Here is an 18,216-nt window from a genome sequence, read left to right on the forward strand (position 1 = left end):
AATGTGTGGTTAAAAACACTTTTTTTCTTACTGGCGTGTTTTCTATATAAAATGAAACAATTGTAACAATTGTATATACATTTTCCGTGAATGTTAGATACTATATTTGCTCCATTAGTGTTATACACTGTGGTTCCTCCGTAAGTGTTATACACTTTATTAGGTTTAAGTCCCTTATTATGTAAGTGTACCCCCTTACTGGACCTCCGATGGCTCCTGTCTCCTCTCTTCTGGGTTATGGAAGGGTTGCCTCAGCTGTCGCTGTTGTTTTAAGGTTGTTCGCCGTGACAGTATGTTATGTTTCACTGTCTTTCGCCAGCTTTGATTTCACCCGACAACTTCCTTCTACCTGGTAACTTCCTTCTACCCGGTCACGTGTCACGCTAATCCCATGTGACACCGGAGGGCCAACCGGGAAACCGGTATACGGGGAATGTTCTTCTCTCTGGTTGGTTTTGCAAAATAGTATCTATTTGCTTAAATCAATGTTCTTGGAGCCAGTGGTGTTCTTAATAGTCTACGCGTTTCAGCGCTATCCTGCGCCTTTTATATATAAAAATATCACTATGTATCAGCTGTTCATTGGCCGATAAGGAAAACTCACATCTCTGTCAGTGACATGTAATTACTTTTCCCAGACCGTCCCCGTGTGTCCCTGAGATTCGGGTCACGTTGTGCACGGTTCCTTTCACACGGTTTATAATCATGTTTGTTACGTGATTAAACCTGCTTATGTGCAATGTTTACTGGGCTTGTGAATGTAACATTGAGGCCTTTGGAAGTGACGCGGCCTTTTGACTGGGCGCACTTGTTTGGACTGTACGGTTCACCTTGTGTTCGGGCGTGGCTACATTCTGTTGTACCATTTCCGTATTCCCGACCGCATGGCAAAGGAAATTTTCTAGTCCGCAGGGGTCTGGTCCTAGGAGGTGGTGAGTGCCCCAGCCATTGGGGGTGTCAGGTGCCGTTTTAGTTTTTTCACTACTTTAGTCCATATTTAAATATCCTCTATCCAGCTATGGAGGATTCTGATGCTGAGACTGTGTTAATTTCAAATTTAGTTACAGAGGATTCTGATACTGAGACTATTTTGATTTCAGATTCTGTGTCCGGGATGAATCCGGAGTGGCCTCGTTGACGCCTGTCAACCAGTTTAGTTCCGTATGCCATTTTAGAGCGCCTGGTTAATCGGGGAATCCAGGGACTGCTGAGCCATCCTGTCCTCCGAGAGGCGAGTTCCCTACCAAATCATACTTCTGCACATGGTTCCTCCATGCGGGGTTGCCTGTTTCCCCTGGAGGTTGCAGCATGTGTTTGCTTCCACATAATGTTGGCCATTGTTTGTCTGCAGAGTCCAGACGTTTATTTGAGAATGTGCTTGTGCCCTATTGTCCCGGGCCTTCCGACTTGGGCCTCTACAGTTCCCCGCTGGGGTATCTGTTCCTGAGTGTTTTGCCTTCCGTTACAGGATTGCGCGCCTTCGCGTGTTGTTCAGACATGTTTTTCAGTTATTGAATTACACTATCGTTAACAGATACAGGGATTTTCAGTCTGATACTTCGAATGGTGCACCTCATTAGACATGTGGGGATGAAGTTATCTCCTGATTGTCATTTGTTAGAAATCTTTCCCATTTTTGTGTGATTGGGCTCCATTTGGCTGGTCCTGCGGGTAGGCCTGTGTCTTTTTGGGCGTTAACCTCCGAGTTCCCTTATATTTTATTTATATCTAATGGGATGTCTTTTATTTGTTTTTTGTTTCCTTCAAGAACCTTCTGGGATTGTTACTCTTTATAACTTCTTCGGAAGTTGTTGGACATGTTAATCCTCTGTTAAAAATGTCTGTTTTCTGTTTTTTTTTCCAGCAAGGGAAAATATACGCAGCTTGCCGGTTGGGACCCTAGGTGCAGGCTGGTCCTGTCGGGTTTGTTCGGTTTTGCGTCTGTTCAGACACGTGGCGCTGTTCTGCTCGGCTGGTTCGGTAGAAGCGTCGAGTGCTCAGGTTATCATTGTTTTTCATGTTCAACTAAGCATTCGAGAGGACCTGTGGGTCCGTGAGGTGGGAAGGATTGTTTCAGTCCTTATAGCCTTCAGTCATAGATGACCGGGCAGGGGAATTTTTCCACTGCATCGCTCTATCTGACATCTGATTTCCTCAGATCTTAGAGTTTCCTCCCCCATGTGGTGGAAGGTGGGAGGGCCCTATTGAACGGTTTGGCCTTCATTTTTTAGTCCTCTGGATGTGTCCTTTTGAGCTTCATCCAACAGCTTGTACAGGATAGCTGTCTAGCATGCGGAAGGTTTGCAGTTTGAAACCTGTTGCAGCTCTTGACACCTTGTAGGTGTACGTGTAGCTGCTTCTAGTATATCTAGATGCAGCTCTTACTCTTGACTTAGTTATAAAGAGGCCTTTGAGTCTTCTTCCATTGCTTCCGGGTGAGTGGATCTACTTTTAGGGATCTGTGTTTCCGGGTGATGGTTGTTCCCTGCGGGGACTTTTGTTTAGCTCGGGGTTTTCCGGAGCTGGGTAGGCTTAGTGCCTTCTCTTCCTTGTGTCCTCTGCTTGTGCGGAGGTGTTAGGGAGACTAGTCCTGCTTGTAGGATTTTTTGGTCCTCGAGGTATCCCTTGGTTGTCTTGAGGCTCTGAGAAGTATCTTCATATGACTCTAGCCTTGCTTCTTGGATCGTTGGACTAGGGGTGGTTCCTTCCTTTGGTCGGAGCTTTTGAGTTCTTCTCGCTATCCGGATTCTCTAGATTTCCATCCATACCCTTGTGTCTGGCTTTTTGGCCGGTTGGGGTGTTTAGTTCTAGGGTAAGGTTTGCCGGAACTATTAGGTGCCCGGACCTGGTTTTCTCCCTGAGACTTCCGGTTGCTAATGCTTTGCTTGGCTTTTTTACTGACCCTGTTTTGGGTGGTTTTGGAATCTTGAATCTCAGGGCTGGTCGGGGTGTTCCAAGGTAGTGGGAACTTGGGCTCTGTCCTTGCTCCATCTACCTCACCTGGTCATGGTTGTCCAGGTTTTCTGAGTATTTTTTTACTCTTTGCCACAGAGTGGCCCATATCATCTGGGGGTTAGCTGTGTGGCTTGAGCCTCAAGGGTGGTTGGTTCATACCCAGCTGCTGGCGCTGGATGCACAATTTATGGTGCGCCTTAGGGTTGCATTCCCCTGGTCAGCTTGCCAGTGTTCCCGTGGATTCCCTGCTCTGCAGGCGAATGAGTTTGCTGTGCCTCTGCTTGGCAAGCTACTTGTAGGGGGGTCCTTTTCTAGGACATCTGTGTTGGGAATTTCCCTTCCCATTCGCTGGTGCCTTCGGGCCTTGAGGACAGTTGTTGCCCTTCCGGCATCATCCCTTTTCTTTAGGGAATATTCTCCTCCCTAGGGAGATAGAGTCCTTGTTTGGGACTTCTCCTGGATGGGAGGTGGAAAGGTGTGATTGGTTTCCCCGGGGGTCTTGCTGGCTCCAAGCAGACTTGTTGGGCCTTTATTTTGATTTCTTAGGTATATTGCCTTGTCTGTTTCAGAGTCGGGTTGTACTTGTGCTCTGTGGGGATGGCTGTGCTATCCTTACACTCGTTCCTGTACCTGTTTCAGGATTCTTTTGTTTCCCTGTCTTGGAGGCTGGGTTGTCCAGCTGAGTCTGGGTCTGCAGGTCAGGATGGCTGAGCGGTCTCCTCTGAATGGGTGAGCTTGTTGAATCTATCCTGTTAGCTTAGTCTGCTAGGGTATAGATTTTCCTTTCAACTTGTTTCATTGATTAGAAGAGGGTTTACTCTTCCTTCGGGTTCTGAGAGTATACTCTCCTTGGGGGACCTCGATTGAGGTTTTTGTGTTCCCCTTTTTAGGGACCTGTGTGTAGGTCCGGCGACTTAGGTTGCCTGGAACGTGCCCTCTGTATAGGTGTTGTTTTTGCAGTCTGTTTCTTGCTTGACTGCTTCTTCTTCCTCGCAAGTACCCTCTGTGTCGTCCTGTTGTGGTCAAATACCTTGGTATTCTAGGGACAGACACTGGGAGGACATTGCCTCTTCAGTTGCATTTCGTGCTTGCAGGATATTAGGGAGACGTCTGTTCTGTCTCTGTGCCCGGTCTTATTCCAGGTTTCGCTTGGTATAGGCGTGGCCTCCTTTCCCTGTTTGGGCCCCTTTGGGTCTCTGTTCCTTTTTGTATTAGGCGACCTTTCGATTTCCTTGGTTCTCCTTTGCCTTGTTCACTTGGGGGTTTCTGCTGGTGTCTCCTTCATTTGTGGAGATGAGCGGTGGGGGACCGTTTGTTGGGCGACAGTGTCTCCTGGAGGACTGTTAACTCAGTCGAGTCAGTTTGTAGTCTCTAGTTTGGCTTCTGGACTAACTGCGAGTCAGTGTCACTGGGGCTTTTCCTCTTAAAGGGACACTGAACCCAAATGTTTTATTTCGTGATTCAGATCGAGCATGCAATTTTAAGCAACTTTCTAATTTACTCCTATTATCACATTTTCTTCATTCTCTTGGTATGTTTATTTGAAAAGCAAGAATGTAAGTTTAGATGCCGACCCATTTTTGGTGAACAACCTTGGTTGCCCTTGCTGATTGGACAGCACCAATTAACAAGTGCTGTCCATGGTTCTGAACCAAAACTGTGCTGGTTCCTTAGCTTAGATGCCCTCTTTTTCAAATAAAGATAGCATGAGAATGAAGAAAAATTGATAATAGGAGTAAATTAGAAAATAGCTTAAAATTGCTTGCTCTATCCGAATCATGAAAGAAAAAAATTGGGTTCATTTTCCCTTTAAAATTTTCTCAGCTTCCGTCGAGGCTGGGTTTTTTATTGGGTAGAGTTTCAGGCCTGGTGTCCTCTATAGCTTGGGTATTGTTTTCCCAAAAGTAATGAATGCAGCTGTGGACTCTTTCCATTTGAGAAGAAAAACATAAATTATGCTTACCTGATAATTTACTTTTCTTCTGATGGAAAGAGTCCACAGCTCCCCACCCGTAATTTTATGTGGGGCGTCCTTATATTCTTCTGGCACCTTTCACCCTGATATTTATTCTACTGTTCCTTGATCCTCGGCAGAATGACTGGGGCATGAGGGGAGTGGGAGGAGTATTTAAGCCTTTGGCTGTGTTGTCTTTGCCTCCTCCTGGTGGCTAGGATCTTATTTCCCAAAAGTAATGAATGCAACTGTGGACTCTTTCCATTAAAAGAAATGGAAATTATCAGGTAAGCATAATTTATGTTTTCATGGAGGTTGGCAAAGAGAGGTGCTCTGATGAAGATTCAAGGTTTATGTCCACAATTAATTGTTTTCTGCAAGAGAGGACTGGGGAGCCATGCAATCCTCTTAGTAGATTCTTGTGTCTGTTAGCTTCTGGTGATCGTAGGGAAGTTCCCATGCCTCCTCCAGGTCTCTGAGCTATACTCTTTTGCAGACAAACAGTGTTAGTTGCACTGAGTTTCTCTGTGTTACAGGACCCAGACTGGTTGAAGACTTCTGACTGGATAATTCCCTTGCTCTTCCTCATAATATGGCTCGTTGCCTAGAATGTTGGGCTGTGAACACTTATATGGAAAGGGAAAGTATTGATTTTTATTGGGGACATTATTACTGGGGTACCTCTAGTAGAGGTGGGCAGCGTTATAATGTGTATATAACAATCCCTATAAGCGGCACCGTATTTTTTTATTTTAACTTACAAGCGGACCCGGTGCACGCTGTTTTACACACCATTCAAACTACTTTTAAGGCTCAGGTGGAATCCTCTCAACAGTGAGGAGTGGGCAGGCTCTATGTGGGGCAGTGTATTTTTATCGTGATGCAGTAACTATAAGGTGCACATACAGATGGCGCCTTTCCATTGCAGACACATATTTTGGTAATAGTGGGAGTGTCCGACAGGAGCAGGAGACGCACTTAGGTAGCATACAATTGTTGGCTCCTTTTTCACCACGCTCTATGTATAACATAGCGCGCTGTGTGCCGAGACACATTGGAAAAGGATCGTCAGGGCGAAAGGTGGCTTGCACGGGAGGTGGTGAGACATCCCAGATATAAGCATTAACTTGGGGCTATATTAGGGAGTTTTTTTCTCTCCGGTTAATTAATAATAATCTTATAATTGGGACTACTGACTGTTATAATGGAAGACTCTATCTCAGACTTTAGTCAGGAGGATGTTTGCCCTACTCCTTTAATTGAATTAAATAAATGTATCCTTTGCAGATTGAGCAAAGTGTGTCCTCCTGCTCAATTGTGTAACTTATGCCTTATGTCTGTCCTGCAGTCTTTGTATTGGGCCTAGTACCCAGACTCCTGTGATATCTCTGCCAGCCCAGGCTAAAACTGTAGGCTTGTCGACTTTCTAGATATCAATGAGCCCTTACATGCCAGTTTTACAACCCCATTCTACCTCTAAGTTCCTGACATGCAGTGCCCTGTAACCCCGTCTTTCAAACATTTTTTAGGGGTTAGCGTTTTCTCCTCATGACTTTGCAGCCCAATTACAGTCGTCAGTCTCTGCTGCCATGAGTGCTATGCCACTTGCAGGAAAAAGGAAGCGGAAGGTTAAGCATTGCTCCTCTGAGTCTAGGATCAGCAGCTCTATGGGGGCTGCAGCAGCTTGTCATGTGCCACTTTTTGATGAGGACAATTCCATGGCTAGTTCTAAGGGGGAACTTTCATCCTCTAACTCCTCTGTTGAGCCAGTACAGGACTCTGAGGACATAATTTTAAATTTTAAATCAAACACCTGAGGTATTTGATTAAAGAGGTTTTATCCCCATTGGGCTTACCTGACTCTAAACCAGCAGAAGACAAACTGGTACACAAGTTGAATATGGTGTTTAAACCTAAGTTAACAACCCCTAAAGTGTTCTCAGTACCGTCCTAGGTGATGGACATCATATCCAAGGAGTGGGAGAAACCTGGTGTTCCCTTTTCTCCTCCTCCAAGCTTTAAGGAGAGGTTTCTGATGCTGGATACACATTTGGAAGATTTGAACACTGTTCCTAAGGTGGACGCTGCCATTTCCAATCTGGCTAAGCACACTACTATACCTCTAGGGGATAGTACATCTTTTAAGGATCCTATGGATAGGAAATTAGAGGGATACCTGAGAGAGGTTTTTCTTCAGGTTGGCTTGCTTTTCCAGCTTGTATTGCAGCGGTGGTGGGGGCTGTCACTTTTTGGTATGACTCCTTATCTGAACTGATTTCGGTGGAATCTCTGTTAGAAGATATTTAAGAACGCATTCAGGCACTAAAAACGCCCAATTCCTTTATTTCTGACACAATTATCCAAATCATTTGTCTTAAAGGGATAGTAAACCCCAACATTTTCTTTTATGATTCATGATAGAACATACAATTTTAAACAACTTTCCAATTTAATTCTATTATCAAATTTTCTTTATTCTCTTGTTATCCATTGCTGAAGGGACAGCATTGCACTACTGACAGGAAGCTGAAAATATCTATTTAGCCAATCACAAGAGACAAATGTGTGCAGGCACCAATTCGCAGCAGCTCCCACTAGTGTATGATATGTGCGTATTTATTTTTTAACAAGGGATACTAAGAGAACAAAGCGCATTTGAAAATAGAAGTGAATTTAATAGTGTCTTAAAATGACATGCTCTATTTGAATCATGCAGGTTTAATTTTGACTTTCCTATCCCTTTAATGCAAAGGCCTCTGGTTTTGCTGTACTCGCTAGAAGGGCTCTCTGATTTAAGTCCTGGTCAGCGGACAGGGTCTCCAAGTCTATTATCACTGGCTTTTAAAGAGAAGACTTTATTCAGGCCAGGCTTGGATTCTATTATTTCTATGGTCACTGGCAGTAAAGGGGCTTTTCTATCCCAGGACAAGAAAGCTAAATCTAAGGGACATCCTATGGGAAAGTTTTGCTCCTTTCGCCAGAACAAGACTCAGAGGAACACATCCTCATCCAAGTCGGATCCTCCCAACTTGGAAACCTATCCCAGTGTGGAACAAGAACAAACAGCCCAATAAATCGACCCCTGACCACAAATTAGCATGAAGGGGTGGCTTCCGACCTGGGCTCAGGTCAAGTAGGGGACAGGTTATCTCAATTCTAGGAAGTTTGGCCTCAGTCCATTCAGGACCCTTGAGTGCTGGACATTGTATCTCAGGGATACAAAATAGGTTTTCTATCTTGCCCTTCAAGGGGCAGGTTCCTCCTCTCAAGGGTTTTTCGAGGAGGCCGGAGAAAAAAAGTCTGCCTTCCTACATTGTTTAGAAGATTTAGTATCCATGGGAGTTATCGTCCCAGTTCCCCAAGCAGAGAGGAAAGGGATTTTATACAAATCTATTCATAGTTCCCAAAAAAGGAGGGAACCTTCCGTCCCATTCTTGACCTGAAGTGTCTAAACAAATTCTTGAGGGTTCCTTCCTTCAAAATAGAGACCATCAGGTCCATCCTTCCCCTTGTTCAGTAGGGTCAGTTAATGACCACCATAGATCTGAAGGATGTGTACCTTGATCATTATCAATTTCTCCGTTGTGCCTTTTTGGACAATCACTACCATTTCATAGCTCTTCGATTTGGTCTAGCTAAGGCTCCGAGGATCTTTACAAAAGTCCTAGGCCCTCCTTGCGGTTGTCAGACTGCATGGGATTGCTGTAGTGCCATACTTGGACAACATCTTGGTTCAAGCGCCGTTTTTACATTTATCAAACTCACACAGAGAAGCTTCTTTGGTATCTTGGGACACATGGCTGACGGGTAAATCTGGAAAAGAGCCCTCACATTTCCAACACGAGAGTGAATTTCCTCGAGTCGGGATCATAATAGATTGTCAGCATGCATATTTATCTCACAGATCAACGCAGGGAGATGCTTCAGGCTGCCAGTCTGTCGCTTCAATCCACTCCTCGCCCTTTGTTGGCTCAATGCATGGAGGTGGTAGGTCTTTATGGTAGCTGCTTTGGATACTATTCCTTTTGCTCACTTTCATCTGAGACCTCAGTTATGTATGCTCAGCCAATGCAATGGAAATTACTTAGACCTGTCTCAGGAAATCTCTCTGGATGCAGTGTCAAGAGAGTCTTTTTCCTGGTTGCTGTCTTAGGAACCTGTTTTCCAGGGCATTTGTTTCCTATGACCATCCTGGGAGATTTTATCAACAGATGCGGGTTTGACAGGCTGGGGCATTGTGTGGGGGTCTCTGAGGGCTAAAGGGACCTGTCACCCAGAGGAAGTGATTCTTCCAATCAACATTCTGGAATTGAGGGCCATCTTTAACTCTCTTCAGTCATGGCCCAAGTTGCGTTCTGTCCGTTTTATTAAATTCCATTCGGACAGTATCACTATGGTGGCTTATGTCAATCACCATCGGAACTCGCAATTCTCTGGTGATGCTGGAAGTGTCTCATATCCTTCAGTGGGCAGAGACATTTCAATGCCAAATATCAGCTATACATATCCCAGGCGTGGACAATTGGGTAGCGGATTTTCTGAACAGACAGACTCTTCACTCAGGGAAATGGTCGCTAAACCGGGAGATGTTTTGCGAAATCACCCACAGGTGGGGATGCCCTGAGATAGATCTGAGGGCTTCCAGTCTCAATGCCAAACTGCCAAGATACAGACCAAGATCGAGGGATCCTCAGGCGGAGTTGGTGGACACTTTAGCAGTTCTGTGACAATTCAATCTAGTGTATCTTTTTTCCTCCAATTGTTGTACTCCCTCGAGTAATAGCCCGAAAAAGAAGGGAATTTCAGCGATCTTGTTAACCCCTGCTTGGCCTCGCAGTACTTGGTATGCAGATCTAGTAAGAATGTCATCTGCTCCTCCATGGCGACTACCTCAGAGGCCGGACCTTCTGGCGCAGGGTCCGTTTTCTATCAAAATCTAGATTCTCTAAGGCTGACTGCATGGAGATTGAACACATAGTCTTGTCCCAGAGAGGATTCTCTGAGGGGGTTATTGAATCTTTGATTAATGCTAGAAAGTCTGTTCCAGACATATTTACCACAAGGTGTGGAGGACTTATCTGTCTTTGTGTGGACTGCGGGGTTCCCTTGGCACAAGGTGAAGACTCTGCGTATCCTTCGGTTTCTTCAGGATGGATTAGAGAAAGGCCTGTTGGCTAGTTCTCTTAAGGGTCAGATTTCTGCTCTTTCTGGTTGCATAAGACATTGGCTCTTTTTCAAGGTGTTCAGTCATTTGTTCAAGCTATTGCTAGAAATATTCATCCATTGCTCCTCCATTTCTCCTCCATAGAGCCTTAATCTTGTTCTTAGAGTTCTTCAACAGGCTCCATTTGAGCCTATGCATTCTGTTGATATCAAGCTACTATCTTGAAAAGTTTTGTTTCTGTTTGCATTTCCTCTGCTTGAAGAGTATCTGAATTGTCTGTCCTACAGTGTGACCCACCTTATCTAGCGTTTCATGAGGATAAGGTTGTTCTGTGGACAAAGATGGGGTTTTTATCTAAGGTTGTCTCTACTCATAATATTAATCAAGAAACTGTTGTTCCATCTTTTTTTCCCAATCCTTCTTCCTCTAAGGAGAGGCTGTTATATACAGTAATCTGGACGTGGTTCTATCTTTATGCTACCAAGGAATTTTGTTAATCATCTGCCTTATTTGTCCTGCATTCTGGTAAGTGCAAAGGTCAGAAAGCCACTGCTTGTACAATATCCTTCTGGCTCAGAAGTTTTATTCGCATGGCATATATAGAAGCGGGCCAGCAGCCTCCATTGCATATTATGGTACATTCTACCTGTGCTGTTTCTTCTTCCTGGGTTATCAAGAATGAGGCTTCAGTTGAACAGATATGTAAGGCTGCTACTTGGTCCTCATTGCATGTGTTCACAACATTTTACAGATTCAATGTTTTTGCCTCAACTGAGGTATCCTTTGAGAGAAAGATTTTTCAAGCCGTGGTGCCAAGTTCTTAGGATTGCCTCTCCCTACTTTTTTTTCCCCTAAATTGTTTGTGAACTCCTCCACAGCTTCGATATTAGTTTACCATAGGTTATGATGAATTTGTGAATTATCACTGCTATTAAAAAGAAAACATAATTTATGCTTACCTGATAAATTATTTTCTTTCTTGACAGTGAGAGTCCACAAAACCACCCTGAACAAATGTAGTGGCTGCAGTCTTTTGGCACCTCTGTACCCCTTTTTATCTCTCTACTTTTCCTTATCCTCGGCTTGAACTACTGAGAGGGTAGGGGAAGTGGGAGGGATATTTAATGCTTTTGTTTGGGATGTCTTTGCCGCCTCCTGGTGTCCAGGTGTAGTATTTCCCATAGGTTATGATGAATTTGTGGACTCTCTCTGCCAAGAAAGAAAATAATTAATCAGGTAAGCTTAAAGGGACATAATACTCACATGCTAAATCACTTGAAACTGATGCACTATAACTGTAAAAAGCTGACAGGAAAATATCACCTGAGCATCTCTATATAAAAAAGGAAGATATTTTACCTCACAATCTCCTCAGCTCAGCAGAGTAAGTTCTGTGTAAAAAGTTATACTTCACCTGCTCCGTCCCAGCTGCAGGTAAAAATAAAAAAAAAAATGAAGAAATGAACAGCAGCCAATCAGCATCAGCAGTGCTGAGGTCATGAACTCTTACTGTGATCTCATGAGATTTGACTTAACTCTCATGAGATTTCATAGTAAGCTTCCTTTACCTGATTGGTGAAATAATATGAGAGTTCACGAGGCTCATCCTTTCAGCTGTCCCAGGACAGACACACTAAAATGCTGCTTAGAAATCCTTTACAATGGGAGGTGGCTACTGAGGAACTTTTGAGGTAAAATATCTTTTTTTACATAGAGATGTTCAGGAGATATTTTCTAGTCAGCTTTTTACAGCTATACTGCATCACTTTCAAGTGTTTAAACATCTGGGTATTATGGCCCTTTAAGTTATGTTTTCTTCCCCTATGGCCAAAGCTTATATCCTTGTGTTATGTAGATATATATGTCTATTTTTTCTATTAAACCACACTGCTGCATTATCATGTTGTCATCTCAATGTTCTATATTAAATCACACCATATTGCTATACATTAAAGGGACACTGAACCCACATTTTTTCTTTCGTGATTCAGATAGAGCATTTTAAGCAACTTTCTAATTTACTCCTATTATCAATGTTTCTTTGTTCTCTTGTTATCTTTATATGAATAAGATGGCTTTTTTCTTGGTTCAGAACTCTGGACAGCAGTTTTTGATTGGTGGATGAATTTATCCACCAATCAGCAAGGACAACCTAGGTTGTTCACCAAAAATGGTCCGGCATCTAAACTTACATTCTTGCATTTCAAATAAATATACCAAGATAATAAAGAACATTTGATAATAGGAGTAAATTAGAAAGTTGCTTAAAATGTCATGCTCTTTCTGAATCACAAAAGAAAAAATGTGGGTTCAGTGTCCCTTTAATATAATATTATTGTTGTTATTAGTAATTGGTTGACCAAAATTCTTTAAGTGAACGGAGCCATCTGAGGGGGTCTGTTTTTTTATTTAAAGGGGGAGGGGGGTCTAACACCCTACCATTTTCAAAATGTACCAGCTGCCACTGATCTAGGGTTGTCTTTCCATTACAATGTCGCTTTACTATATGTTTAAGCATACATTGACAAACTTTATATTTTTAGTAAGAGATACTGGGATGTGTCTAAAATGTCTTCTTCATTGGAGGTCTAATGAATGACTAATCTTGTGAGAAGCAAGATCACTACACTAAAGCATACAAAGACTGTAGGACTGGAGACAACTTGCTATCAGGGTTTTGTATCCTTAGAAGACAATAGCTCTGCCATTTCCAGCACTTTTCCTCAAATCTCCTTCCTTTCTTTCTTCCTTCCTTTCTAATGATATTGCGTTGCTTTGAGCATCATAAACTATGAAATGCTTGTGACATACACTTTTGTCATGTATTCTACAACTTGTATGAATCTGGGTGTGCACAGATAATCCATATATATAGTTAAAAACATTTATATCTAACTGTGCTTTAAACTCTCATAAGGATGCATAAGGGGTTAAATGACACGTTATTAAATGAAGAGGATAGCAGCTCTTTACGTTTGCCAGGTTTTGTTGAAATTACTCTATAGGTAGTTTTATCTTTAGTACTTGATTACTGCAGTTAATCAAAATAGACACTTGTACAATATTTTACAATTAAATGCCAAGTTCCTAGGCATTTTAAGCAATTTTTTTCTTAGTACTGAAAGCATAGGAAGGCATGTGCTAGTTACTTAACAAGTAATACTGTTCAGTGGAATCATCAAAGCCATTTAAAAGTAGTATGGCTTATAGATGGTACTGTTGTGTTTTTGAGTAGACACTTACGTTAAACATGCAATTAAAAAAATGCAAGTTACCTACTTGTTCTTTTTGAGTACTGATTTCATCAAATAAAATCCTTTCATACTGTAATATTATAATTGTATGTATTTTGAAGGGGTATTAAAGTATTTTTTTCTGTGTTGCATCTAAAAGAGGATATTCTAAAACATTACTTTTTGTGCCTGTTCTGAATAAAACAACCCTTTTTGTTTTGTTTCTATGCTTCTATTTATGCTCTGCATAAATAGAGTTTTGGCAGTTTTTATATAAACCTGGATTTTCTGCTAGTTTCAATATGCATTCAGTTTTAACTTAATATTTTTCCTATGGACAAAAATAAAAAGGATTGCTTATTCATATGCATTATAGGAAATGTTTGAGTTTAATGTCCCTTTATATTTGTTTTGTATAAGCAAAAATCAATAAGGAATCTGTGTTTTTGAAACCAGAACTAATTTCTGTGGTGACCTGCATTACAGTCCACCTCTGAGCTAGGCACACATTCTCTCTCTACAGTTCAGGTAAAACCTTCCCTGGACTCTGTCATCACAGTTGAAGGCCTCAGGAAGAGAGTGAGCCGAAACCCTGTGGAATCTGCCATGGAGCTTAAGGAAAAGAGATCTCGAACCCAGGAGGCAAAAGATATACGAAGGGCCCAGAAAGAGGCTGCAGGATATGTGGATCGTAGCACAACCTCTACTCCTGTCAAATTTTCCAGCAGCAGAAACCGTCGACCAGATATCATGCTTGAGAAGGGAGAGGTTATAGACTTCTCATCCTTGAGCTCCTCAGACCGAACCCCTATGACCAGTCCTTCTCCTTCACCATCTTTGGACTTCTCTGCTCCAGGCACTCCGGCTTCTCACTCTGCAACACCTAGCCTGTTCTCTGAGGCAGATCTAATCCCTGATGTTATGCCACCACAAGCCTTGTTTCATGGTGCGTATAATAAACTCTTCAATAGCACTGAATGTATTTTATTAAAGGGACATTAAAATCAATTTGTTTTCCTTGTTGCATATAAAGGAAGATATTTTGAAATGCAGTAAAAAAAAATATTCTATTTTTTTATTCTTTAATTATATTTCTGCTCTGAATTAAAGTTTTTGTCAAACATGGAGGATTTGTCACTAGATAAGTGCATGAATTTGTTATTTGTTATTCATTGCATAAATGAATAACCATTATCCTCAGTTTCCTTCTATTTGGCTAGTATCAGCACCAGATATTTTAGAACTTAAAGGGACAGTCAACACCAAAATTGTTATTGTTTAAAAAGATAGATAACTCCTATACTACCCACTCCCCTGCTTTGCACAACCAACATTGTTATATTAATATACTTTAACATTTAAACCTCTAAATTTCTGCCTGTTACTAAACTACTACAGACATACTTTTTTATTAGCTTTTTATAACAGGAGACTGCTAGTTCATGTGGGTCATATAGATAATACTATGCTCACGTCCGTGGAGTTGTGGCTGACACTGCACTAACTGGCTTAAATATAAGTAGTAAATAAATAAGTAGCCATGTGATCATGGGGCTGTCAAAAGAGGCTAAGATAAAAGGTAATCACAGAGGTTAAAAGTATATTCATATTACCATGTTGGCTGTGCAGAACTGGGGAATGGGTGATAGAGATTATCTATCTTTTTAAACAATAGGATTTTTGGAATTGAGTGTTCCTTTAAATGCAGCTACAAATGTGATTATTTTCAATTATATTGGGAGGTATACTTAAGTTTTAATATATCTAATGTCAGAATTAACCAAATGCTGGAAACTGAAGCTAACTTCGTTCATATAACAAACTATGAATGTATTTATGCATGTCTGCTTGTCACTGTCTACCAGTAAAGTTGTAGGAATTGTCATTATTAGCCAGTGAGCAATCTATCTGAATGTGGTGTGCAAGAACATGCCTTGCCTTTCCCGATAGTTTACACTTAAACATCTAACTTAAAATATTTATTTACTTGAGAAAAAGATTAACAAACTAACTTGCTGCTCTTTCATATGCATGATAGAAAATGTTTGAGTTTAATGTCCCTTTTCATATAAAAAGACACTAAATGTTAGCAAATAGAAATGAAGAACAGTAAACTGTATCAAAGTTTAAAACTAACTTGATTTAATGGGCACAGCAAGATTAAGTAGTTTGTGAATTATATTTAAATCTTAAATGTAGGTGTGCAATGTTTTAAGGTTAAATAATGTTGCATTTCAGCAACGCATTAGAACTAGAAATACTTTGGTGATTCTTGCTGTTTATAAACCACCTTGATTTCACAAACATAGCATAACTGGCATTGAGCTACTTTGGTTCAACACTTGGGGCTCCATTTATCATGCTACGATTGTAGCTTTGGAATCCTTGTGAGCCTGCAACTACAAGTTAAGAAGAACTGGTCTTACAGCTGCTGCCGACTAACCTCTGTCATCTCAGAGTTGTCTAGGATGATTGACAAGCCCTGCTCAGCAGGGATCAGAGCTGCACAAGCAATTGTTAGCGGTTTTAAGTGTGGGCAATGCGTGCTGCCTCACAAGCCCAGAACTTGTTCACTGGCATTTTGAAAAATAGGGCCCATTGTTTTTGCACTCAGGTATTAACAATAGTCTTGATGATGAAGCAAAGAATGTGATATCACACACATTAAATATATTAATCGACTGGACTCTTAATCTCATTGTTAAATTACAGCTGGAGTCATTTCAATTGCTATATATTTTAGTAGTACATAGAAAGTGTAAACCTAGACTTAGAAACCAGGATTAAGGTTATAAGGATCTTTGATATGTATATTTGAGGGTAGCATTTTTTAAATGTATTTAACAATTTTGTGGTATATGGATTTGTACCAGAAATAATAGGGTGGTCTTGTGATAAGGCTTTTACGCCCACTCTTTAGTTTATATTGCGTCATATTTCTGTGTTGCAGATGATGAAGACATGGATGTAGATGGTGTCATTGATCCAGGCATTGAATACATACCACCCCCAAGTAATGCAATAGCAGGATCTTCAACACCTATTCCTCGAAAAAAGGTCAAAACTTCTCTGCAGATCAAGCAAGAAATAGAAAGTGAAGAAGAAAGATCTGAGAGGGTGGAAAGTGAATGTCACGAGGATTCCATTTATGACCGAGGACGTGAGAGAAAAAGGCAGCCTGCCATAGAAAAGGAAAAGAGCAAAGGTCCTGAATATAGTAGTATTAGTCTTTATGAAGAAAAAGGACTTTTAAAACGTCTTGACACCTGTCCCAGTGCTGTTGCTGTAACCCCAGAGGCCAGGCGATTAAGGCGAAAGCTGCTCATACGGCAAGCCAAACGTGAAAGGGGTCTGCCCCTTTTTGACTTAGATCAAGCTGTGAATGCTGCACTCCTACTTGTTGGTGGAATATATGGAGCAAGGGAAGGGTCTGTTACAAGACCACAGAGCACAGTTCCAACATTTCAGACAACAAGCCAAGACTACAGAGTCCTTGATAGATTTCAGGTAAATATATTCTATGCTTAAAGGGATAGTAAACCCAAATATTTATTTTCATGTTTCAGATAGAGCATGCCATTTTAAGCAACTTTCTAATCTACTCCTATTATCAATTTTTCTTCGTTCTCTTGGTATCTTTATTTGAAAAAGCAGTAATGAAAGCTTTGGAGCCGGCCTATTTTTGGTTCAGTACCCTGGATAGGGCTTGCTGATTGGTTTCTACATTTAGCCATCCAATCAGCAAGCGCAACCCAGATTCTGTGCCTAAAATGGGCCGGCTCCAAAGCTTTTATTCCTGCTTTTTCAAATAAAGATACCAAAAGAACGAAGACAAATTGATAATAGTAGTAAATTAGAAAGTTGCTTAAACTTGCATGCACTATCAGAATCAGGAAATAATTTTGTTTATGTGTGCGTGTGTATGTGTGTGTGTATATATATATATATCTATATATATATCATCAATTTCAGATGCTCAATGATGTGATGCTACATAAATTATTAACTGGTATTTTGAGACATAAGTAAATTGTAGTACTCCCTGCTAAATCTGCATAATTAGTTGTTTTTTTCTTAAATGAATTGTCTAACCACTGTTCTGTATAACAGAATACAATGCCAACCACAAAGCGGCGTCAAAATTTAACTACAAGTTTTTTGGCTCGTCTGGGAGCTTCAGAAGATAAGGAAACTGATCTCAGCATTATCAGTCCCTATACGTCTAGAGTCCTAAAGCCTTACATTAGGTAAGTACCAAAACCCTGCAGTTGGTAATTGTATTCGTCTTGGATCTCTGTTAAAGGGACATGAAATCCAAAATTTTAATTATTTTGTTATTCAGATAGAGCATACAATTTTAAACAATTCTCCAGTTTACTTCTATTGTCAATTCTCTTGGTATCGTTTATTGAAGGAGCAGCATTGCCCTACCGGGAGCTAGCTGAACACATTGCTAAGCCAATGACATGAGGCATATATGAGTAGCCACCAATCAGCAGTTAGCTCCCAGCTCCTGAGCCTACCTAGGTGTGCTTTTCAACAACTAGAGAACATAGCAATTTAGATAATAGAAGTAAATTGAAAGTTGTTTAAAATTGCATGAATCCTGAAAGAAATTTTTTTTTGAGTTCCATGTCCCTTTTAGTATTTCTAGTTAATAAGAGTTCAATGTGTGAGGATCTGCTAGTACAGCATAAATAGCATTCTAACAAACTATTTTAGTTTTGTATTTCTGTGTGGTTCAGTTGCACAGGAGACCACTACATATTATTGACAATGCCCACAGAGGCTGAAAAGTGTTTGGTTTTTTTAAATTATTTGTATTATGTCTTTTCTTTTAATTGAAAGGGCATTACATTTGAGTTAGTTTTTTTTTAGTTGATACTGACAGATGATTTAAAGGCACAATG

General features: G+C 41.1%; 1 protein-coding gene across 2 annotated transcripts in view; it reads left to right on the plus strand.

Moving 5' to 3' along the window:
• The window catches only part of KAT14 (lysine acetyltransferase 14), an 86,932-nt gene that overhangs the window by 18,006 nt on the left and 50,710 nt on the right, over positions 1 to 18,216 (plus strand). The window contains exons 5-7 of one of the 2 annotated variants that reach the window (XM_053711993.1): positions 13,830 to 14,252; positions 16,257 to 16,813; positions 17,417 to 17,553. In XM_053711993.1, coding sequence (XP_053567968.1) covers positions 13,830 to 14,252; positions 16,257 to 16,813; positions 17,417 to 17,553 — 1,117 coding nt within the window. The remainder of the gene's footprint in view (positions 1 to 13,829; positions 14,253 to 16,256; positions 16,814 to 17,416; positions 17,554 to 18,216) is intronic. The other variant, XM_053711994.1, reaches the window with a different exon arrangement.

The sequence above is a fragment of the Bombina bombina genome, chromosome 4 (genome assembly GCF_027579735.1).
Source record: "Bombina bombina isolate aBomBom1 chromosome 4, aBomBom1.pri, whole genome shotgun sequence".
Classification (NCBI taxonomy): Eukaryota; Metazoa; Chordata; class Amphibia; order Anura; family Bombinatoridae; genus Bombina; species Bombina bombina.